The 20,527-nt window shown below is 48.5% G+C and overlaps 1 protein-coding gene across 1 annotated transcript; it reads right to left on the reverse strand.

The window, feature by feature from the left end:
- Positions 1-18,341: 18,341 nt before the first annotated feature.
- LOC109745236 (uncharacterized) lies at positions 18,342-19,724 on the reverse strand. The gene is made up of 2 exons (XM_020304376.1): positions 19,378-19,724; positions 18,342-18,759 (listed from the first exon to the last, which is right to left on the reverse strand). Exons 1-2 carry the CDS (start codon positions 19,722-19,724, stop codon positions 18,342-18,344), a joined length of 765 nt encoding a protein of 254 aa, XP_020159965.1.
- Between the last annotated feature and the right edge of the window lie 803 nt (positions 19,725-20,527).

Genomic DNA, 20,527 nt, shown 5'->3' on the forward strand with positions numbered 1-20,527 from the left:
GCTGAAGTGGTGAGGCGGGTCGAGGCCGCGGCGGAAGCAAGCCCGGGAATTGAATCTGTGGCAGAGGCAAGCCACCTGCGCAACTCAGCGGCAAGGTGGAGGGTAGCAAGGCTGCCTGTGGATCTCCCTCGCTGTAGTTTGAGGGGGCGACTTGTAGCAATGGAGTAAGGCAGAGGGGTAGCTCAACAACTGCTCGCGGGCGGCGGCTCACTGGCGGCACCGCAGCAGCTCGAGGACGGCACAAGACAGACGATAGGCGGCCGCGGCGACTTGCAGCAGAGGCGAGGAGACCCGGCGGCTATCGATGTTTGAATCAGTCCTGACGGCGGGAGCGGTGACTCGCAGGTGAAGCGGAGCCCTTGGCGACTCACGGCAGTAATTGGGGAGGCCGGGTCACGGCGGCTCAGGTAGGCGATCGACTTTGATGGTGATTTAAGGCAGCTTAGGTCAAGACGACGGTCGGCTTTTCATGGGCGGTCTGGCTCATAGGCAGTGTTCACAGGCGCAGCAGCAGACCAGCGAGGGCGGCTCAGATTCGGGCATGAACCGGGGTGGAAGACTCAGGGCCGAACAAGAAACAGCTCACGCAGGGTAGTTGAAGGGAACGAGCGGCTTGGATCTTGGCATTTTGGAAATCGTGGGGCGGCTCTCCGGCAACTGCTCAAGGCAGGTCATGATCGAGGTGAACCACTGCGACGGCAGCTGCTTGTAGCAAGGGTAAGGCGGCCTGGCACGTGGTTGATACGCGGGATCCGGCCGTTGACCGCAGTGGCCAGCTGCGAGGTCATGGCGGCTCGTGTGGAGCAAGGCGGGTTAAAAACATGGCTGATGGCGGGCGCCGGCGACTTGCAGGAGAAGAGTGGCGAGGTGGAGATTGCAGAGGTGAGTCCGAGGCGGCCGGCACCGGTCCGGCGGCAGTTTGAAGCGGCAGAAAAGGTATAGGGCCGGCTTAAAGACGAAGAGGCAGCCTGCGACAACGAAGGCTTGAGGCGAACGGCAGCTCGGCGGCTAGTGGCTCGACGCGGTGGCCGGCTTAAAGACGAAGAGGCCGCGAGCAGGCGGAGGCGAGACAGCCGGCCTCGATGGAGGAGGCCGGGTTGTGGTCATTTTGACTAATCCACATCCAAGTCCGCTAAATCATGGAGACTTGACAAAACCATCTCACGGTTTGCTCATGTGATACTGTACTCCAGTAGTACTATCCAAATCACGTACTAGTAGTATTTTGTTAAATAACACTCCAACCTGGCAGATCATTTCCTTTGGACTGTTTTGATGTGGTAGTAGCATGCAACCACAATGGTTAATCCCCTTAGGACTTGAAGCTGTACATGAACGAGAAGACATGGCCGAGTCGATGTTGCTCTTCGGCGGCTCGGTCAGATGGCAGACGGCCCTGGTGGCTTGGAAGCAGCTCGGAGACAACCCAGAACTGTCACGACCGGTTTTTCAATAAAATAATTATTGAGAGACCAATCCCTTTTACGGACCAGCGAGGAAGAATTCCTTCTCACTGGTAGACAATATCTTGGTCACAGAAGAAAAATACTAGGAGTACTAAATATAATACAAGGTTGAGCAGAGACTGCCCAACAATTTATTACATGCACGCCGCTAAAACAATACGGCGGATAGGGTGGCAACTACTAACTCACGATAATAACGGCGGTGGAAATATCACGGCGAAGCGAGTGATATGATTCCAGAAAACTACAGCTCTTCGAGCGTCGGAGTGAGGCTCGAGGAGACTTATTGCGGGTGGCGGAAGCGTATACAACACAAGTGACCAATATCCGGGATCGCGCAGAACTGACTGGGACTCCTCTAGGCATCGGACACGCTATCAAACTCTTCATCCAAGAGATCGCCTTCGTCAACATCTGGCCAAATCAACAAGCCAGGTGAGTACTATGAAAGTACTCGCAAGACAGTTCGGACATAAGGTATAACGAATGCAAACATGAAACATATGAACAAGTTAACCAGTGCGATCAGACATAGAGATAATAAATACTGGCTGCCAAGCGAGGGTCTGAATGACGCCTCGAGCGGAAACTGCAGAATAGTAATACTGGTGCCAAACGAGTGTCTGAAAGACGCCTCGAGCGGGAAATGCGGAATAATAATACAGGAGCCAAACGAGTGTCTGAAAGAATCCTCGAGAGGAAAATGCAGAATAATAATGCGGGTGCCAAACGAGTGTCTGAAAGACTCCTCGAGAGGAAAATGCAGAATAATAATGCGGGTGCCAAACGAGTGTCTGAAAGACTCCTCGAGAGGAAAATGCAGAATAATAATGCCACAGTCGGGCGTCGGGGCGACACCACATAAAGGGCTTATAACAGAAAATAAAGACAGTGCATGCCGCAGTCGGATGTCTGAGCGACATCACATAAAGGGCTTATAACAGAAAATAAAGACAATGCATGCCGCAGTCGGACGTCTGAGCGACATCACATAAAGGGCTTATATTTAATGTGAGAAACGAGTACACGCCAGTCGGACGTCTGCGCGACGTCTCATAAAGGGCTTATATTGTAGCTCAATAATACAATCATTCGGAAACATAAATTATCACAAGCATGCGACGAATACAAAGTTAGTCCATCCACAGGAGTAACAATAAAACTGGATTTACCACTAGAGCTTGTTCACCGAGGACAAGTTTTTCACACGGATAGATATGGATATAATGTTTACACTACTGATCATGGCTACGATGATTTGGAAAGAATTGACTCTGCAGAGTTTGTACTTAACCACAGCCAACGGATTTAGTAGTCACGGGGACTAGTTCCGTCTACGGTGTTTTGGAAGAAACACGTCTAACCAGTACACACCCAATTCGACCATCCGAAGCCAGGGATCACCCTCGGCAACGTTCAAGAAAAACCTTGAGACGGGGAGGCTACAACCTCGCGTAGCATGGGATCAAATTTCTATACGCGCGCTCTAAGGGGGTGCCCCCCCTCTCGGTCCCAACCGGAAACACCCATGCCCCCTGACCGGATGACTGGCTTTAATCCTGGGCCAAGGTACCATCATCCCGGCCTCTCTGTTCGGTGTGTACACGGAAAGAGGTTACCAACTTACTAAACCGCATCCTGGCAATGAGACATGTGGTAGCACAGAAGGGGGAAAGAACGATAAAATGGCTCTAACCACATTAACGTCGGAGAAAGTCGGATGACGCAAGGCTGGTATGCTACAACAGTACCACCTTGCTGCCCTTCATGTCACCACATGATTAGGCCATCTCTCATCAGAGATCATCGCAACTTTGGAACATGCGGGAAAAGAACGATAACGTGGCTCCAACCACGTTAACGTCGAAGAAAGTCGGATGACGCAAGGCTGGTATGCTACAACAGTACCACCTTGTTGCCCTTCATGTCACCACATGATTAGGCCATCTCTCATCAGAGATCATCGCGACTTTGGAACAACCGGGTCGTTGCCTTACAAGCAACGAGGTATTTACCGACACTCATATGCCACGCACAAACTCTCACGTGAACATGTAAAACACCTGTCATATCAAATGTTCAAAACATGCTTGGCTGGTTCGGAGAAGTCGGAGTCTAGCTCGGCGAAGTTCGCGGCTCCGTCACCTCTTCCGGAACCTACGGCAATCACGAAACGGGTACTAACGTGAAAACCAATGGGTGCACAGAAACTTTTCCAAATATTTTTCAAATAAATCCCATAAAAAACTAGACAAAATTTGAAGATTGTCAGAAAAAGGATCACTCAAAAATTCCTTTTTATTAAAAAGTTATAAAGGTTTCTATCCAGGGACTTATCTGTAATGAAACAGAAAAGTTCGAGGGTTTTGACTGAGAAAACAGAAAACGGTTCGATTGGGAATGCGCAAGCGCAAAGGAGAAAACGTATTTGCCCGAAGGCGTCAACAGAAAACGGTTCGAGGTGGAATAAAACAGAGGCTGACACGCGGGGTCCACATGTCAGGTTTGAAAAGCTCGCCGGCGCCCGAAGACTGCGGTGGACGCCGGCGTCGAACCACGGCGAGTTAGGAGAAACGGAGGGTACCAAGAGCTTCAGCGTCCTCTTCCGCATCGGTGGGTGGTGGACTCGTCCAACGGTGAGCACCACGTCGACGGCGACACTTTCTCCGGCGGACGGCGGCTCGGGTGAGGATGGGGAACTCCGGTGGAGGGCTGCAAGCTTCAAATTGAAGTGCGGGTCAGAAAGAGGGATGCATGGTGAAGCTACTGGTAAGAGAATGGAGGCGGAGGAGCACACACGGGGGCGAATCGGGCTGGATCCCGTGGCGGGTCGCGGCGGCCGGAGTCGAGGAAGGAGACCTCCTCGGGGCTCTTCCAGTGGCTAGGCGTGCTCTAGGGGGAGTGCAGGGCTGGTGGGTGCTCGAGTTGAAGCTCGGGGCCTCTATTTATAGGCGGATCGACGGGGTGGCCGTGAACGGAGAATCTCCGGCGAGCGATTACGGCGGAGCAGTGGATTGGCAGGTGGTTTGAGCGGCCAGGCAGCATCAGTGGAGGTTACTGGAGTCGTTTTACAGCTAAACGGAGATGGTCTTGGCGTAATGGCGTCGGTCCACGGTGAGGTGACCGCACGGGCTCGACGGCGGCAGAGAGCGCGCTCCGCGCCCTGCGGTTCACGACGAGGGTGGTCAGCGCGTTCGGGGGAGTGGAAGGCCACGCGGCGAGCTCCGGTGGTTTGGGCGGCGCTGGGTGGCGTCGTCGGCGCCGTGTCTCCCGCTGGCATCCGCAAAGCCGCCGCCGGCGTCGGTAACGGGGCGGCGCACCTTCTGCTGCTTGTCGCCGACGCCCGCAAGGCGCCAGGCGTTCGTGCGGTGCAGGAACAAGGGGGAGGGGACGAGGAGCAAGGCGACGCAGAGGCACTGGCGAGATCGACGTCCTTCTCTGAAGAAAACGACAGCAGGCCACTGACTGAATTTCTGAATATACTGAACTTGACATAGACAGTGCACTGCAGGTGTTCGACAGAGAGATTTTGCAATGAGATGAATTTTTCTGGAGCTGTAACTTGGTGAGATGACCACTCAATGCACCCAGAGGCTGCCTGATTTTACTTGGAATTTTTGGAGAAGGTTTTGAATGAATTTCACCAAATTTGACAAATCTGGCCCAAACTTGCAGCAAGTGTAGTTTGAAAATTTTGAACTGAAGACCAGTGGATCTTCATGGATCTTGGTTGAGGGTTCAAAGGACTAGGGAGGAGAGTTGGTTTGGGGGCAAAAATCAAAACAGAAAATGGAGTTCCTTTGTAAATCTCCAAGTAGTAGGATAGAAGACAGAAATTTGTTTGAATAAGATTCAAATGGAAATGATCACATGGGGAGGTCCAACTTGCTGGATTTGATGCAGATCATGATCCAAAGGTGAGGGAAGGGTTAGGAGAGAGGATTTGCACTAATGCCACGGCAAGAAGGTATTGTTGAAAGTGGCAAAGGACTTTCCAAAAGCCATAGTGCAAATTCAAAAAGATTTTCAAAAGTTCTTTTCCCAAATGAAAAACATTTTGTCTTGAGTCCAAATGAAAAGCAAGAACTTCCAAGACCAAAGGCAGATCTTGGGGTGAATCCAAACAAAACTTTTGCCATAAAGAAAAATATATGAGAGGGAGAGTTCTCTTGAAGAAAAATTTAAATCACTCTCCTCAAGTCAAAAAAAATCTTTTTGAAAAATCCAAATAAAAACTTGGGTGTCACAACACCTACCCCCTTAGGAAAAATCTCGTCCTCAAGATTTCTGCTGCTCCTCAAATAGATATGGATACTCTGCTCGGAGGAAATCTTCCCTTTCCCATGTGGCTTCATCCTCAGTGTGGTTGCTCCACTGAACCCTGAAAAATCTTGTCGTTTTCTGACGGGTCCTCCGTTCAGACTCTTCTAAAATCTTTACTGGCCTTTCTCTGTAGGTGAGATCTGGTTGCATATCAATATCCTCATGAGGTACATGTTTCTCCGGGTTACTCATGCATTTCCTCAACTGCGAGACGTGGAATACGTCATGGACGTCTGACAGCTCCTTGGGTAGGTCTAGTTGGTAGGCCACCGTGCCTCTTCGTGCCTTTACACAAAATGGTCCAATAAATCTTGGGGCTAGCTTCCCCTTAATTTTGAACCGTTGCAGACCCCTCATAGGAGATACTCGGAGGTATACGGAATCACCAGGTTCAAAGCTGACCTCACGATGCTTCTGATCATAGTAGCTCTTTTGTCGGCTCTGTGCTGTCTTGAGTCTGTCCCTGATTTGTTTAACTTTCTCCTCGGCCTCTCTAAGCATGTCTGGGCCGAAGATACGACTGTCACCTGTTTCTGACCAATTCAGAGGGGTACGACACCTTCGTCCGTACAACGCTTCAAAGGGTGCCATTTGCAAGCTGGCTTGGTAACTGTTGTTGTAAGCAAATTCGGCATACGGCAAACTCTCTTCCCAACTGGATCCATAGGTGAGCACACAGGCTCTTAGCATATCCTCTAGGATTTGGTTTACACGTTCTGTTTGTCCATCAGTCTGAGGGTGGTATGCTGTACTGAAAGCTAGTTGCGTGCCCAGAGCTTGTTGTAGGTGATCCCAAAATTTGGAGACGAATTGGGTGCCTCGGTCTGATATTATGGTCTTTGGGACTCCGTGCAAGCAAACTATACGGGAGAGATAAAGTTTTGCCAGTCTTTGTGTGGAGTAGGTAGTCTTCACGGGAATGAAATGAGCAACCTTGGTTAGTCGGTCTGTGATGACCCATATGGCGTCATTTCCGCGTTGTGATCGGGGTAATCCGACAATGAAGTCCATTCCTATTTCATCCCATTTCCACTCCGGTATCCTGTTAGGCTGGAGTAGCCCTGCTGGCTTTTGGTGCTCGGCCTTGATGCGCTGACATGAATCGCAACAAGCAATGAATGTGGCTATATCTCTTTTCATACCGTGCCACCAAAATCTTTCCTGGATGTCCTTGTACATTTTGGTTCCTCCAGGATGGATCGAGTATGGGGCGGTGTGGCTTTCCGTCAAGATCTGTTGCTTGAGTTCCTCAATGTTAGGTACGCAAAGTCTGTCTCGGTACCATAATGTTCCTTCACTGTCTGTGACGAACTCTGAAGTCTTACTAAGATTTATTTTCTTCTTTATGCCTTCGATGCTGGGTTGTCCCTGTTGAGCCTTCTTAATTTTTTCCACCAGGGTGGGTTGTATCTCCAGGTTTGATACGGTGCCCTCAGAGACTAACATCATGTTGAGCCTAGTGAACTCTCGCTGAAACTCAGGCCTCAAATTTTGCTGACCGTCACTGTCCGGACTGGGGTTTCGACTAAGGGCATCGGCCACTACATTTGCTTTCCATGGGTGGTAGTGAATACCGACGTCATGGTCCTTGACTAGTTCCAACCAGCGTCGTTGGCGTAAATTCAGCTCTGGCTGTGTGAAAATATATTTGAGGCTCTTATGGTCCGTATATATTTCACAGCGATTTCCCAACAGAAAGTGCCTCCACTCCTTGAGTGCATGTATAACTGCTGCTAGCTCCAAGTCATGTGTTGGGTAATTTTCCTCATGTTTTCGCAGCTGCCTGGAGGCATATGCGACAACTTTGCCATCCTGCATTAGCACACATCCGAGACCTTTTCGGGACGCGTCACAATACACTTCAAAGCTCTTGTGTATGTCTGGCACAGTTAAGACCGGTGCGGTTGTCAGCTTCTTCTTGAGTTCTTGGAAGCTCTGCTCGCATGCTTCCGTCCATACGAATTTCTTGTCCTTCTTGAGTAACTGTGTCATAGGTTTTGCCACAGTGGAGAATCCTTTAATAAATCTCCTGTAATATCCGGCCATTCCTAGGAAACTCCGCACATCTGTAACATTGGCGGGTGGCTTCCAGTCTAGTATGGCCTTGACTTTTTTTGGGTCTACGGCCACGCCTTCTTGGTTCAATATATGGCCCAAGAAACCAACTTGTCTTAGCCAAAATTCGCATTTGCTAAATTTGGCGTACAACTGATGTTTCCTCAGTTCTCCCAAAACAATCCTGAGGTGCTCAGCATGCTCTTCTGGTGTCCTTGAGTAAACCAGAATATCGTCAATGAATACCACCACAAATTTGTCCATGTATTTCATGAACACTTTGTTCATGAGGTGGACGAAATATGCGGGGGCGTTCGTTAGTCCAAAAGGCATCACTGTAAACTCGTATAACCCATATCTGGAAGTGAATGCTGTCTTGGGGATATCTTCTGTCCATACCTTCAGTTGATGGTATCCCGACCTCAAATCAATCTTTGAAAATACCTTGGCTTGTGCGAGCTGGTCAAACAAATCATTGATCCGTGGCATCGGATATTTGTTTTTTATGGTGACCATATTGAGGGCTCGATAGTCTATGCACAGCCTCAGTGTCCCATCCTTCTTCTTGGCGAATAACACGGGCGAACCCCATCGTGAGGAGCTGGCTCGTATAAATCCTTTGTCCAACAACTCCTTTATCTGCTTCTTCAACTCCACCAATTATGAGGGTGCCATTCTATAAGGCTTCTTATAGATGGGAGCGGTGCCAGGTGCTAGTTCGATGCTGAATTCGATCTCTCGGTCTGGTGGCATGCCTGGTAGTTCTTCAGGGAACACATCAGGAAACTCGCATACCACTGGAACTTTTCTCAGTTCTGCAATGTCCATTTTGTTCAGTTTTGGTTTCTGTGATCGTGGCCTTTCTTGAGCGGAAACTCTTATAGTCTTGCCGTGATGGTGAGTGAGAATCACTGTTCGATTGAAGCAGTCGATGAATCCTTTGTTGGTGGTTAACCAGTCCATCCCTAAAATGACATCCAGTCCTTTACTTTCCAACACGATGAGATTCACGTGGAATTGTAGTCCTTCGAACTCAATGACCACTCCTTGGCAGTAACCCTGAGCGATTTGCTTATTTCCGGGGGACTTGATGATCATAGATTTTTCCAAGGGAAGTATCGGAAAACCATGTTGCGAAACAAAACTCTTCGAAACGAACGAATGGGAAGCTCCAGAATCAAACAAAACCGTGGCAGGTACTGTGTCGACAGGGAACGTACCGAGCATGATGTCTGGGGCATTCTGCGCTTCTTCCCTGGTCACATGGTTCAGGTGACCCTTCCTGTGGTTGTTGTTGGGGTTGAAGTTGTTGCGCTTGGGGGCGGGATTGTTTCCACCATTGTTCGGCTTGGGTGCCGAGTCTCTTGGCTTCGGGCACTGTTTAGCATAATGCCCTTGTTGACCACAAGCATAGCAGGTGACCCCTGGACGGTATGTGTACTCCTTATCCCTGGCATGAAATTGTCCGACGGGCCTTGGCTCAGTAGTCGTGGATCTCCTTGCGTCTGTCCTCGGGACCTCAGTCTTGCCTCGGTTGCTGCGAGCAAGAGTCGTCTTGTCCCTCTTTCGCTTGCGGATATCTTCCAGACTACGGCGCTCATTCTCCAGGGTGATGGCCTTGTCCACTAGCGTCTTAAAATCCGGAAAGGTGTGCACGATCAGTTGGCATCTTAACGCTGGTGCCAGGCCGTCCAGGAATTTTTCCATCTTCTTGCTTTCTGTCATGTGCTCGTCGTAGGCATAACGAGACAGTTGGGTAAACTGGCCGTTGTATTCTGTGACGGACATGCCTCTTTGCTTCAGGTCATCAAGCTCTCTCTTCTTGATCTTTAGGATGCTCCTGGGGATGTGTGCCCCACGGAAGCCTTCCTTGAATTCTTCCCAGGTGATGTTGTGTTCCCTCGGATGCATGTGTAGGAAGTTTTCCCACCATGCTGCGGCTGCTCCAGTAAGGTAGTGTGGTGCATAAAGCACCTTCTCATGATCTGAGCACTGAGCAATAATCAGTTTCCTTTCAATCTCACGAAGCCAATCATCGGCTTCCAGCGGTCTATCGGTGTGAGCAAAAGTTGAGGGGCGAGTCTTCTGTAACTCAGATAACTTGGAATGTGGTTGATAGGGTTCACGGTGGTTTCCCATATTGATGACATGATTCATCATCTCTTGGTGTTGTTGCTGGCTTTGCTCGAAGAGACGGCATACTTGAGACAGTGCTGCTTCGCTGTCTTGTTGGCTGGACTGACCCTGAGTGAAATTGTTGCTGGTCTGTGTCCCATAAACCTCTTCTGGCTGATTGGGCATAGAGCGAGTCCATGGGCGAGACATTTTTCAGTCTGGGGTATTATTTGCAAGACCCATGAGAAAACTGTGTAGCACAAGAAAAATCTTGCAAAGGCAACAATTAAAGAGGCTTCAAGGTTTTCAAAGAAACACAAATGATTTTTCACGGAGAAGAAGTGCTTAACATAAATCTTACATGCGAAAAGCAACACGCGATACAGCACTCAGGATGCGCGTACACATCCTGACATGTTATTAAAAACTAGCGTACTACTCCGGAAGGCAGCAAACACACCAATACAAACTAGCGTACCGATAAAACAACACATCATACAAGCAGGCATAGCACGCGGCTACTCGGTGCTCTCAGTCGGAGATGGTGAAGATTTCCTTCCCCTTGCCGATGGCAAGGCTCAGCGGTCCAGGAGAATCAACTTCCACCTCCTCTCTAGCTGGCTCCTGGCGCGCGACGCTGCGCTGCGGTGATGGTGCGGGGGCGACTGGTGGTAGAGCGTGTGCGGCCGGCGGCACGGCTCTGACTGGAGTAGGAGCGATGACACGGTCGAACTCCTCAGTGGTAGGCAGACGGCGAGCAGTGGCCAAAACGGCCGGTGCATACGAGGCTGAAGACGAGACGAATGTCAGAGGCGGCGCCGTGTGGAGAAGCTCCTTCCTGCTGGCAGGACCGCCCCGGACTAAGTCCATGCGGGCAGCCACAAGATCATCTACGAGGTTGTCGAAAGACTCCTCCAGAGCCTTGAGATACTCCACAACCATCTCGATGGCTTCATCTCGTTCTCCCCGATGGCAGGCGAATGCATAGTGGCTGGTGTATGGCACATGGCATGGGAGGTAGCGGTAGCGACGAGTCTTCATCGTAGGAAGGATGTCCCGAAGGCGAGCTATCGCCTCACGGGCAGCCATCTGCATGGCATGCCTCTCCGTAGGCATGGCCCTTCCCACGAAACGGAAGTGGCGAGCAGCAGATCGTCCTCCCTTGAACTGCACCACAGCTTGGTGCATAGACACGTCGTCACTGAGCTTGTGCTGATAGAGTGTGAACTCCGGGCGAGCTGCTGGCCCGATCGCGAGCTTGGTGATGGAGACGAGGAGCTTGACAAACCCCTCGGGCACGTTGGTGAACACTCGATTCTCACAGCTGCTGTCAGCCATCTACAAAAGTAGGCAAAAATTCTGAGTAGTCATGTCATAAATTTATGATGACCAACAGAAAATAGCTACAATTGCAAAAATGCTGAAAAAGCGCAAAAACGCTAATAACCGATTAGCGCTCGCACCTAGTGGCTTCCTACAGTCAGCCTGGCTCTGGTACCAAGCTTGTCACGACCGGTTTTTCAATAAAATAATTATTGAGAGACCAATCCGTTTTACGGACCAGCGAGGAAGAATTCCTTCTCACTGGTAGACAATATCTTGGTCACAGAAGAAAAATACCAGGAGTACTAAATATAATACAAGGTTGAGCAGAGACTGCCCAACAATTTATTACATGCACGCCGCTAAAACAATACGGCGGATAGGGTGGCAACTACTAACTCACGATAATAACGGTGGTGGAAATATCACCGCGAAGCGAGTGATATGATTCCAGAAAACTACAGCTCTTCGAGCGTCGGAGTGAGGCTCGAGGAGACTTATTGCGGGTGGCGGAAGCGTATACAACACAAGTGACCAATATCCGGGATCGCGCAGAACTGACTGGGACTCCTCTAGGCATCGGACGCGCTATCAAACTCTTCATCCAAGAGATCGCCTTCGTCAACATCTGGCCAAATCAACAAGCCAGGTGAGTACTATGAAAGTACTCGCAAGACAGTTCGGACATAAGGTATAACGAATGCAAACATGAAACATATGAACAAGTTAACCAGTGCGATCAGACATAGAGATAATAAATACTGGGTGCCAAGCGAGGGTCTGAATGACGCCTCGAGCGGAAACTGCAGAATAGTAATACTGGTGCCAAACGAGTGTCTGAAAGACGCCTCGAGCGGAAAATGCGGAATAATAATACAAGAGCCAAACGAGTGTCTGAAAGACTCCTCGAGAGGAAAATGCAGAATAATAATGCGGGTGCCAAACGAGTGTCTGAAAGACTCCTCGAGAGGAAAATGCAGAATAATAATGCGGGTGCTAAACGAGTGTCTGAAAGACTCCTCGAGAGGAAAATGCAGAATAATAATGCCACAGTCGGGCGTCGGGGCGACACCACATAAAGGGCTTATAACAGAAAATAAAGACAGTGCATGCCGCAGTCGGATGTCTGAGCGACATCACATAAAGGGCTTATAACAGAAAATAAAGACAGTGCATGCCGCAGTCGGACGTCTGAGCGACATCACATAAAGGGCTTATATTTAAAGTGAGAAACGAGTACACGCCAGTCGGACGTCTGCGCGACGTCTCATAAAGGGCTTATATTGTAGCTCAATAATACAATCATTCGGAAACATAAATTATCACAAGCATGCGACGAATACAAAGTTAGTCCATCCACAGGAGTAACAATAAAACTGGATTTACCACTAGAGCTTGTTCACCGAGGACAAGTTTTTCACACGGATAGATATGGATATAATGTTTACACTACTGATCATGGCTACGATGATTTGGAAAGAATTGACTCTGCAGAGTTTGTACTTAACCACAGCCAACGGATTTCAGTAGTCACGGGGACTAGTTCCGTCTACGGTGTTTTGGAAGAAACACGTCTAACCAGTACACACCCAATTCGACCATCCGAAGCCAGGGATCACCCTCGGCAACGTTCAAGAAAAACCTTGAGACGGGGAGGCTACAACCTCGCGTAGCATGGGATCAAATTTCTATACGCGCGCTCTAAGGGGGTGCCCCCCCTCTCGGTCCCAACCGGAAACACCCATGCCCCCTGACCGGATGACTGGCTTTAATCCTGGGCCAAGGTACCATCATCCCGGCCTCTCTGTTCGGTGTGTACACGGAAAGAGGTTACCAACTTACTAAACCGCATCCTGGCAATGAGGCATGTGGTAGCACAGAAGGGGGAAAGAACGATAACGTGGCTCTAACCACATTAACGTCGGAGAAAGTCGGATGACGCAAGGCTGGTATGCTACAACAGTACCACCTTGCTGCCCTTCATGTCACCACATGATTAGGCCATCTCTCATCAGAGATCATCGCAACTTTGGAACATGCGGGAAAAGAACGATAACGTGGCTCCAACCACGTTAACGTCGAAGAAAGTCGGATGACGCAAGGCTGGTATGCTACAACAGTACCACCTTGTTGCCCTTCATGTCACCACATGATTAGGCCATCTCTCATCAGAGATCATCGCGACTTTGGAACAACCGGGTCGTTGCCTTACAAGCAACGAGGTATTTACCGACACTCATATGCCACGCACAAACTCTCACGTGAACATGTAAAACACCTGCCATATCAAATGTTCAAAACATGCTTGCCTGGTTCGGAGAAGTCGGAGTCTAGCTCGGCGAAGTTCGCGGCTCCGTCACCTCTTCCGGAACCTACGGCAATCACGAAACGGGTACTAACGTGAAAACCAATGGGTGCACAGAAACTTTTCCAAATATTTTTCAAATAAATCCCATAAAAAACTAGACAAAATTTGAAGATTGTCAGAAAAAGGATCACTCAAAAATTCCTTTTTATTAAAAAGTTATAAAGGTTTCTGTCCAGGGACTTATCTGTAATGAAACAGAAAAGTTCGAGGGTTTTGACTGAGAAAACAGAAAACAGTTTGATTGGGAATGCGCAAGCGCAAAGGAGAAAACGTATTTGCCCGAAGGCGTCAACAAAAAACGGTTCGAGGTGGAATAAAACAGAGGCTGACACGCGGGGTCCACATGTCAGGTTTGAAAAGCTCGCCGGCGCCCGAAGACTGCGGTGGACGCCGGCGTCGAACCACGGCGAGTTAGGAGAAACGGAGGGTACCAAGAGCTTCAGCGTCCTCTTCCGCGTCGGTGGGTGGTGGACTCGTCCAACGGTGAGCACCACGTCAACGGCGGCACTTTCTCCGGCGGACGGCAGCTCGGGTGAGGATGGGGAACTCCGGTGGAGGGCTGCAAGCTTCAAATTGAAGTGCGGGTCAGAAAGAGGGATGCATGGTGAAGCTACTAGTAAGAGAATGGAGGCGGAGGAGCACACATGGGGGCGAATCGGGCTGGATCCCGTGGCGGGTCGCGGCGGCCGGAGTCGAGGAAGGAGACCTCCTCGGGGCTCTTCCAGTGGCTAGGCGTGCTCTAGGGGGAGTGCAGGGCTGGTGGGTGCTCGAGTTGAAGCTCGGGGCCTCTATTTATAGGCGGATCGACGGGGTGGCCGTGAACAGAGAATCTCCGGCGAGCGATAACGGCAGAGCAGTGGATTGGCAGGTGGTTTGAGCGGCCAGGCAGCATCAGTGGAGGTTACTGGAGTCGTTTTACAGCTAAACGGAGATGGTCTTGGCGTAATGGCGTCGGTCCACGGTGAGGTGACCGCATGGGCTCGACGGCGGCAGAGAGCGTGCTCCGCGCCCTGCGGTTCACGACGAGGGTGGTCAGCGCGTTCGGGGGAGTGGAAGGCCACGCGGCGAGCTCCGGTGGTTTGGGCGGCGCTGGGTGGCGTCGTCGGCGCCGTGTCTCCCGCTGGCGTCCGCAAAGCCGCCGCCAGCGTCGGTCACGGGGCGGCGCACCTTCTGCTGCTCGTCGCCGACGCCCGCAAGGCGCCAGGCGTTCGTGCGGTGCAGGAACAAGGGGGAGGGGGCGAGGAGCAAGGCAAGGCAGAGGCACTGGCGAGATCGACGTCCTTCTCTGAAGAAAACGACAGCAGGCCACTTACTGAATCTCTGAATATACTGAACTTGACATAGACAGTGCACTGCAGGTGTTCGACAGAGAGATTTTGCAATGAGATGAATTTTTCTGGAGCTGTAACTTGGTGAGATGACTTTAAACCTCATAGATCGTAAATCTGAACTGATAAACTCAAAGCACATGCAGATCCTTCGAAACCATCTCTTCTTCATCCAGAAACTTGCAACTTCTCGATCCCTGGAGAGATCCCTCCAAGAACTCATCACCACCATGTGTCCAGCCCCACGGTGGGCGCCAACTATCATGGAATTGTCACGGCACATGTCCTAGTGTGAGGACTTAGTCGTGAGGCCAACGCATCTATTTGGTAGCTTGAGAGGGGTTGATCGGAATCAAGAGACGCAACGCAAGACAAGGGTTTAGACAGCTTTGGGCCCCGGGAAACATCATCCGGTAACAACCCTACATGATGTCTGTGGCTAGGTCTCATTATGCTCATGAGGGAGTCGCCGTCTCTCCGGCTCTCCTAGTTGTGTCTAACCTAGAGATTATTCAACCTCTCCCCCTTGGGGTGCCCTGCCCCTCCTTATATAAGCTGAAGGGGCGGGTTACATGTAGAGTCCAACTCGGACTTAAGACTTAACTATTCTGACTTCTCTTCACGGGCTTCTCTCCATGGGTTTCTTAATGTTTCGGGCTTCTTAACTGCTGACTTACAATCTGGCTTACCGTCTGGCTTAACTGTCTGCCAACTTACCATGCTTAACTGTCTCCGCCGGCTTACCCTGCTTAACTGTCTAGCTTAACTGTCTGCCGGCTTACCATGCTTGACTATCTCCGCTGGCTTACCCTGCTTAAACAATCTGCCGGCTTAAACATCTTAAACATTTGCCGACTTATCAATGAAATACCAAGTCCCAGCTGGGTCATATCTCCGGTCGGGTCATACCGCGGGGTATATCCCCGATAGGTCTTGTAGATAGTCAGGATTCTCGGCCTTTTTCATTTGTAGTTGTCTGTACTCGGACATGTTATGCTTCCGTTGCTTGTATGCTCTGTATGTTGGGTCATGTGACCCATGATTGTAATTCTTACTATGTATGACTCTTCGGAGCCCTCTGAATAAATACTTTGAGTCGTAGAGTTTTGTTGTGATGCCATGTTGTATTTGCACATATCGAGCATATTGTGTGTATGATTTTGAAATGCTTGGTATGTGTGGGATCCGACAACCTAGTTGTTTATTCTTGGTAGCCTCTCTTACCGGGAAATGTCTCCTAGTGCTTCCACTGAGCCATGGTAGCTTGCTACTGCTCCAGAACACTTAGGCTGGCCGGCATGTGTCCTTCTTCGTTCCTGTGTCTGTCCCTTCGGGGAAATGTCACGTGTTGTTCCTTTAAGTCCTTGTAGCTTGCTACGACTTGGGTTCATACATTGATGACCGACACGTTCGTTGCTGGGTCATGTATGCCTGTCTGTGTAAGTTAGCGCCACCTTGGGTTTACAACTAGTCATGTCGGCCCGGGTTCTTTGTCATATGGATGCTAGCGACACTATCATATATGTGAGCCAAAAGGCGCAAACGGTCCCGGGCCATGTAAGGTGGCACCCGTGGGAATACCGTGCGTGAGGCCGCAAAGTGATATGATGTGTTACATGCTAGATCGGTGTGACTTAGGATCGGGGTCCCGACAGTGTGGATGTAGCGTGAGTGGCCTGACCCTTCCTAGTTTTGTAGTACTGATGTCATATGTATGTTTGAACTGAGTTTTTTTTTGGGATTGAGATTATTTACGACAAAATCGTTAGTTGAGTTGTAGTCTGATTTTATATAAATAAGAAATTTAGCAGAATTGCAAACAATATCTATTTGAACTTCTTGCATTTAAGTAGTTGAACTTGAAAGTAATATTTAATTTGCTGGTTTAAATTATGTACATTTAACAGATAGCCTATTAAGTTCTCCGCTTTTTAAAGTTTCGTTGTTTTGTATCATATTTTTCCTTTTTTGATCATCCTGGTGCAGAGCTAAAATTATATTTATATTTATTTTTGTATTTAAAATTATTGCCTGCGAACAAGTAATACAACTTTTCTATTTCAGTTTTCAAACATTTTTTTGTAGTTTATATTTCTTTGACCCGCGCTCTGCTTTATTCAACTGGCCTTATGGGTGCGGTGTTTGGAGACGATGGAGGCTATTGGGCCCTTTTTCGGCCGAAATGGCCCGCGCGGGCGATTTGAGGACTGCTGGATGTGCGTGTGCTCTGGGTTGAGTCCCACCTTGCTAAGCAAGGGGGCTCTCGACCTGTTTATAAGCACTGTCGATTCCTACTGGTTGAACTCCTCTGAATACTTACCTGAGCGCTTATACACGACGCTCACTCTCTCTCATGACCTATGGTCCCTGGTCGACTGGCCCTGCGTTGTGCCGATTACTAGGGATTCGCCAACGGTTCTGCCGGGGGCTCGAGTTCAAGTATCTAGCTGCGTCAGGGCCTGCCTGTCTTCGGGCGGTCAATTTTTAATATTTTTTTGGTTTGAATCTAGTACTTGACTCCACCAGTAATGCGGACTGATACTTTTTGTTGTAGTTCTTGTGAGTTTTGTGGAAGTGTTATCTTTTAATTGAGTTTTTGCCTTCTTTTTGTGTTTGTTTTTGTGATTATTCTCGAGTGTCTTCTGGTATCATTTTTAGCACTATAGTACTTGCGTGTAAACTAAGTTGTACTGAGAGTTCATTCATAGTAGCACTTATGTGCTTAGTCTGACATTTATTTTTTTGAGGGATTGCGAACTGATGCTTCTTTGTACTTTTTATTGTAGTAAATATGTATTGTCCTTTCAAGTGTACTAGTACTGTCATTCTTAGTCTGCATGTGACCGATATAAGTGTGTGTTGATGCTTCTTAACTTTTTCTGTTGTAGTACTTGTTAGTTTTCTAGCAGCTACATATGGATGAGAACAGTACATGAAGTACTAAGATTTTTTGCTTCAACTTTTGAAGCGTTGTTAAGCAACTCAAATTGTACTGATTGTTTTCAACGTTATGTTTTCCATACAATACTGAATCAAAACTACACATGGAATTAGTTGCTTCAGAACTAGTACTGAAGAGTAGCCACAAAGCTCCATTCACAAGCTACTTTGAATTTGAAATGATGCATAAACAAAATACGAAGCTACCAAACTTATATAACGAGATAAGCAAACAATGTAGTTGTTGACATAAGCAAACTTGTTCAACCGTGACAAGCATGACATAAGCAAACTAGTTCAACCCTGACACACAAGACATAAGCAAACTGGTTTAACCTAACAAGAGCAAACTACGAATTTGAAACAACAAGATAAAAGGCAAGCACAAGCGCAAGCAACACGAAGGCAGACTTTGATGTCTCTTCATCCCGCATTGTGGCACTGGTAGTAGGGGTTAGCCTCCTGCTCTTTTGATATTTCCCAACCTATTTTGGTGTTGTCAATTATCTTCCATGACCTGCAGGTGGCATACGCATCTATCGCTGCGTACTCGATGAGGTAACTTGGCAGCGGGCTGATCCCCCACAGTTTATGGTTGTCCTTCATGTCGATCTTCTTCATGTCTTTGTAGAATGGGTAGATGACGCTGGCTGCAACATCAGCCAAGGAGTCGTACTCTTTTCCGGTGTATGGAACTCTCCAATTGCGCCGAATGTCGACGTACTTCTTGGGGTTGATCTCCAAACCAGACATCTTCAGCTTCTCTTTGTCACCTTCAATGCTGAAACCGGCAAATGTGAACAACTTCTCATGCTTCACCATGTCGTTGAGGCGCTTGGGCCTGCAAGGGGAGAGACATATTGAAGATTAGTATTATTTTAATGTTTGAATTGTTCAGTTTTTTTGTTTTACAAGTGATGAATCCATGAAGTATATGCTTATATAGTATAATTAATGGATGAATGTACTTCAGAAACTAGTAAACAAAGTTCTGAAATTAAATTCAAGTACACCATGTTATTTTTCTTTTTGGAATATATACAGTTTGAGTCAATGATGTATGTGCTGCTTTGGTACTAGTTTAGTTTACTTTTGTTGAATAGAACAACACATACCAGTGCTTCACCAAGTTCTTAGTTTTTTTGCTGATGAAAATAACACTAGACTAAGTTCAGAAACTACTTCACTACATCAAGTTCAGAAACAAAACTACACTATTGGATCAAGGTCAGAAACTACACTAGTACATCAAGTTCAGAAATTAATCTTCTACAAGATTTTCAAATAGTAATCTAGTGCATCAGGTTCAAAATATATTATAGGGCATCTACTTGAGAAAGTGCATAGTGCATCCACTTTCACAAACTACACTAGTACATCTAGTTGGGAAACAAGTTTAATGAAAAATTGAGGATACAATACTATGAACCAAATAGGGCCAATGAGTAGGATGGTTCACCATTTTGTGGCCGCTGCGATGTGGTACACCAGGCAGAGTTCCTCCACGCACAACTGCAGAACTGCTGCTCTCTGTGGAGGTTTGTCTTCCCTGGTACACTCCACATCAACGCCCACGGACCTAGGATACAAGCGGCCAGCCTTCTTCCAGAGCCTGTTGATCATCTTATCGACCTTGTCTGGTTTGCTGGTGTAGACGATCTCCAGCATCTCCTTGCCGTGGAGCTCAACCCCTGTGAGGGTTCGGGTGTACTCGTGCTTCTCACCGGGGACATGAACGTCATCGAGGTTGCTGCTCTGGTCGGACGTCTTGCCATGATGATGCTTGGCAGATGGTTCCTCCGCCATTGCCCTCCTCTGGCGACTGTGGGCTTGGAAGAGAGAAGTTTCTGGGTTGTTTGTAGTGGAGATGGAAGCGACAATGGTGGTTCTCGGAATGAGACAGAGATGGAAGACAATGGGTTATTTCTAGTGCGTGGACGGGGATGTGTGGGAGGCGGTTCGTCAGGGACGTGGGGGTAGTGGTTGTGCAGCGCAGTAGCAGTCCGTCGTGGCAACCACCCAGTGGGTGGCGCGGGCGGTGGCCTGGAAGAACCAACCGTCCAAGCCAATTTCTTTGCCAGGGTAGTTACTGGCCGCACTGACTAGTCTTGTCAAGATGTACCAATGTCGAGGATATCGCTTATCGTCAGAGTCTCGGTCAGCTGGGGATTAGAAATTAGTCGGAAATCGGCCGATTAATCAATTTTATCGGTCGGCTATTAATCGGCCATATTTTGCAAATCTCAGGTTCCCAACACTAAAATATGCTATATTCAACATCAAAACAATATTGGACAGAAGTGTTACCTTGATTCCTAACCTTTGAATCCTCGTATAATGACAAACAAAATAGGACAACAGTACATATAGCGTAACAAGGTCCACAAAATGCAAATAAACATAATTTTTGCAAACATAGTTCTATGAATAGGCCCGATTTATTGGTAGATTCCTGATAAAATGCTTCTCATAGCGATAAGTCGGCCCAAACGATAAACGGTGAAGTTAAGGCATAATCTTTTCGGTTGCCCCAAGAGTAGCGATAAATCGGACGATAAATCGCTGAATCGAAAGATTTATTGAACAATGAGCTGTATTTATCAGCTGCT

This window comes from Aegilops tauschii, chromosome 7 (assembly GCF_002575655.3).
Source record: "Aegilops tauschii subsp. strangulata cultivar AL8/78 chromosome 7, Aet v6.0, whole genome shotgun sequence".
Lineage (NCBI taxonomy): Eukaryota > Viridiplantae > Streptophyta > Magnoliopsida > Poales > Poaceae > Aegilops > Aegilops tauschii.

Excerpts from the sequence above, each read along its gene's own strand:
- LOC109745236 (XM_020304376.1), bottom strand. The coding sequence starts at position 19,724 with ATGGCGGAGGAACCATCTGCCAAGCATCATCATGGCAAGACGTCCGAC. Across the intron at positions 18,760-19,377 it reads ATCGCAGCGGCCACAAAATG|GCCCAAGCGCCTCAACGACA; the intron begins GTGAACCATCCT and ends CTCCCCTTGCAG.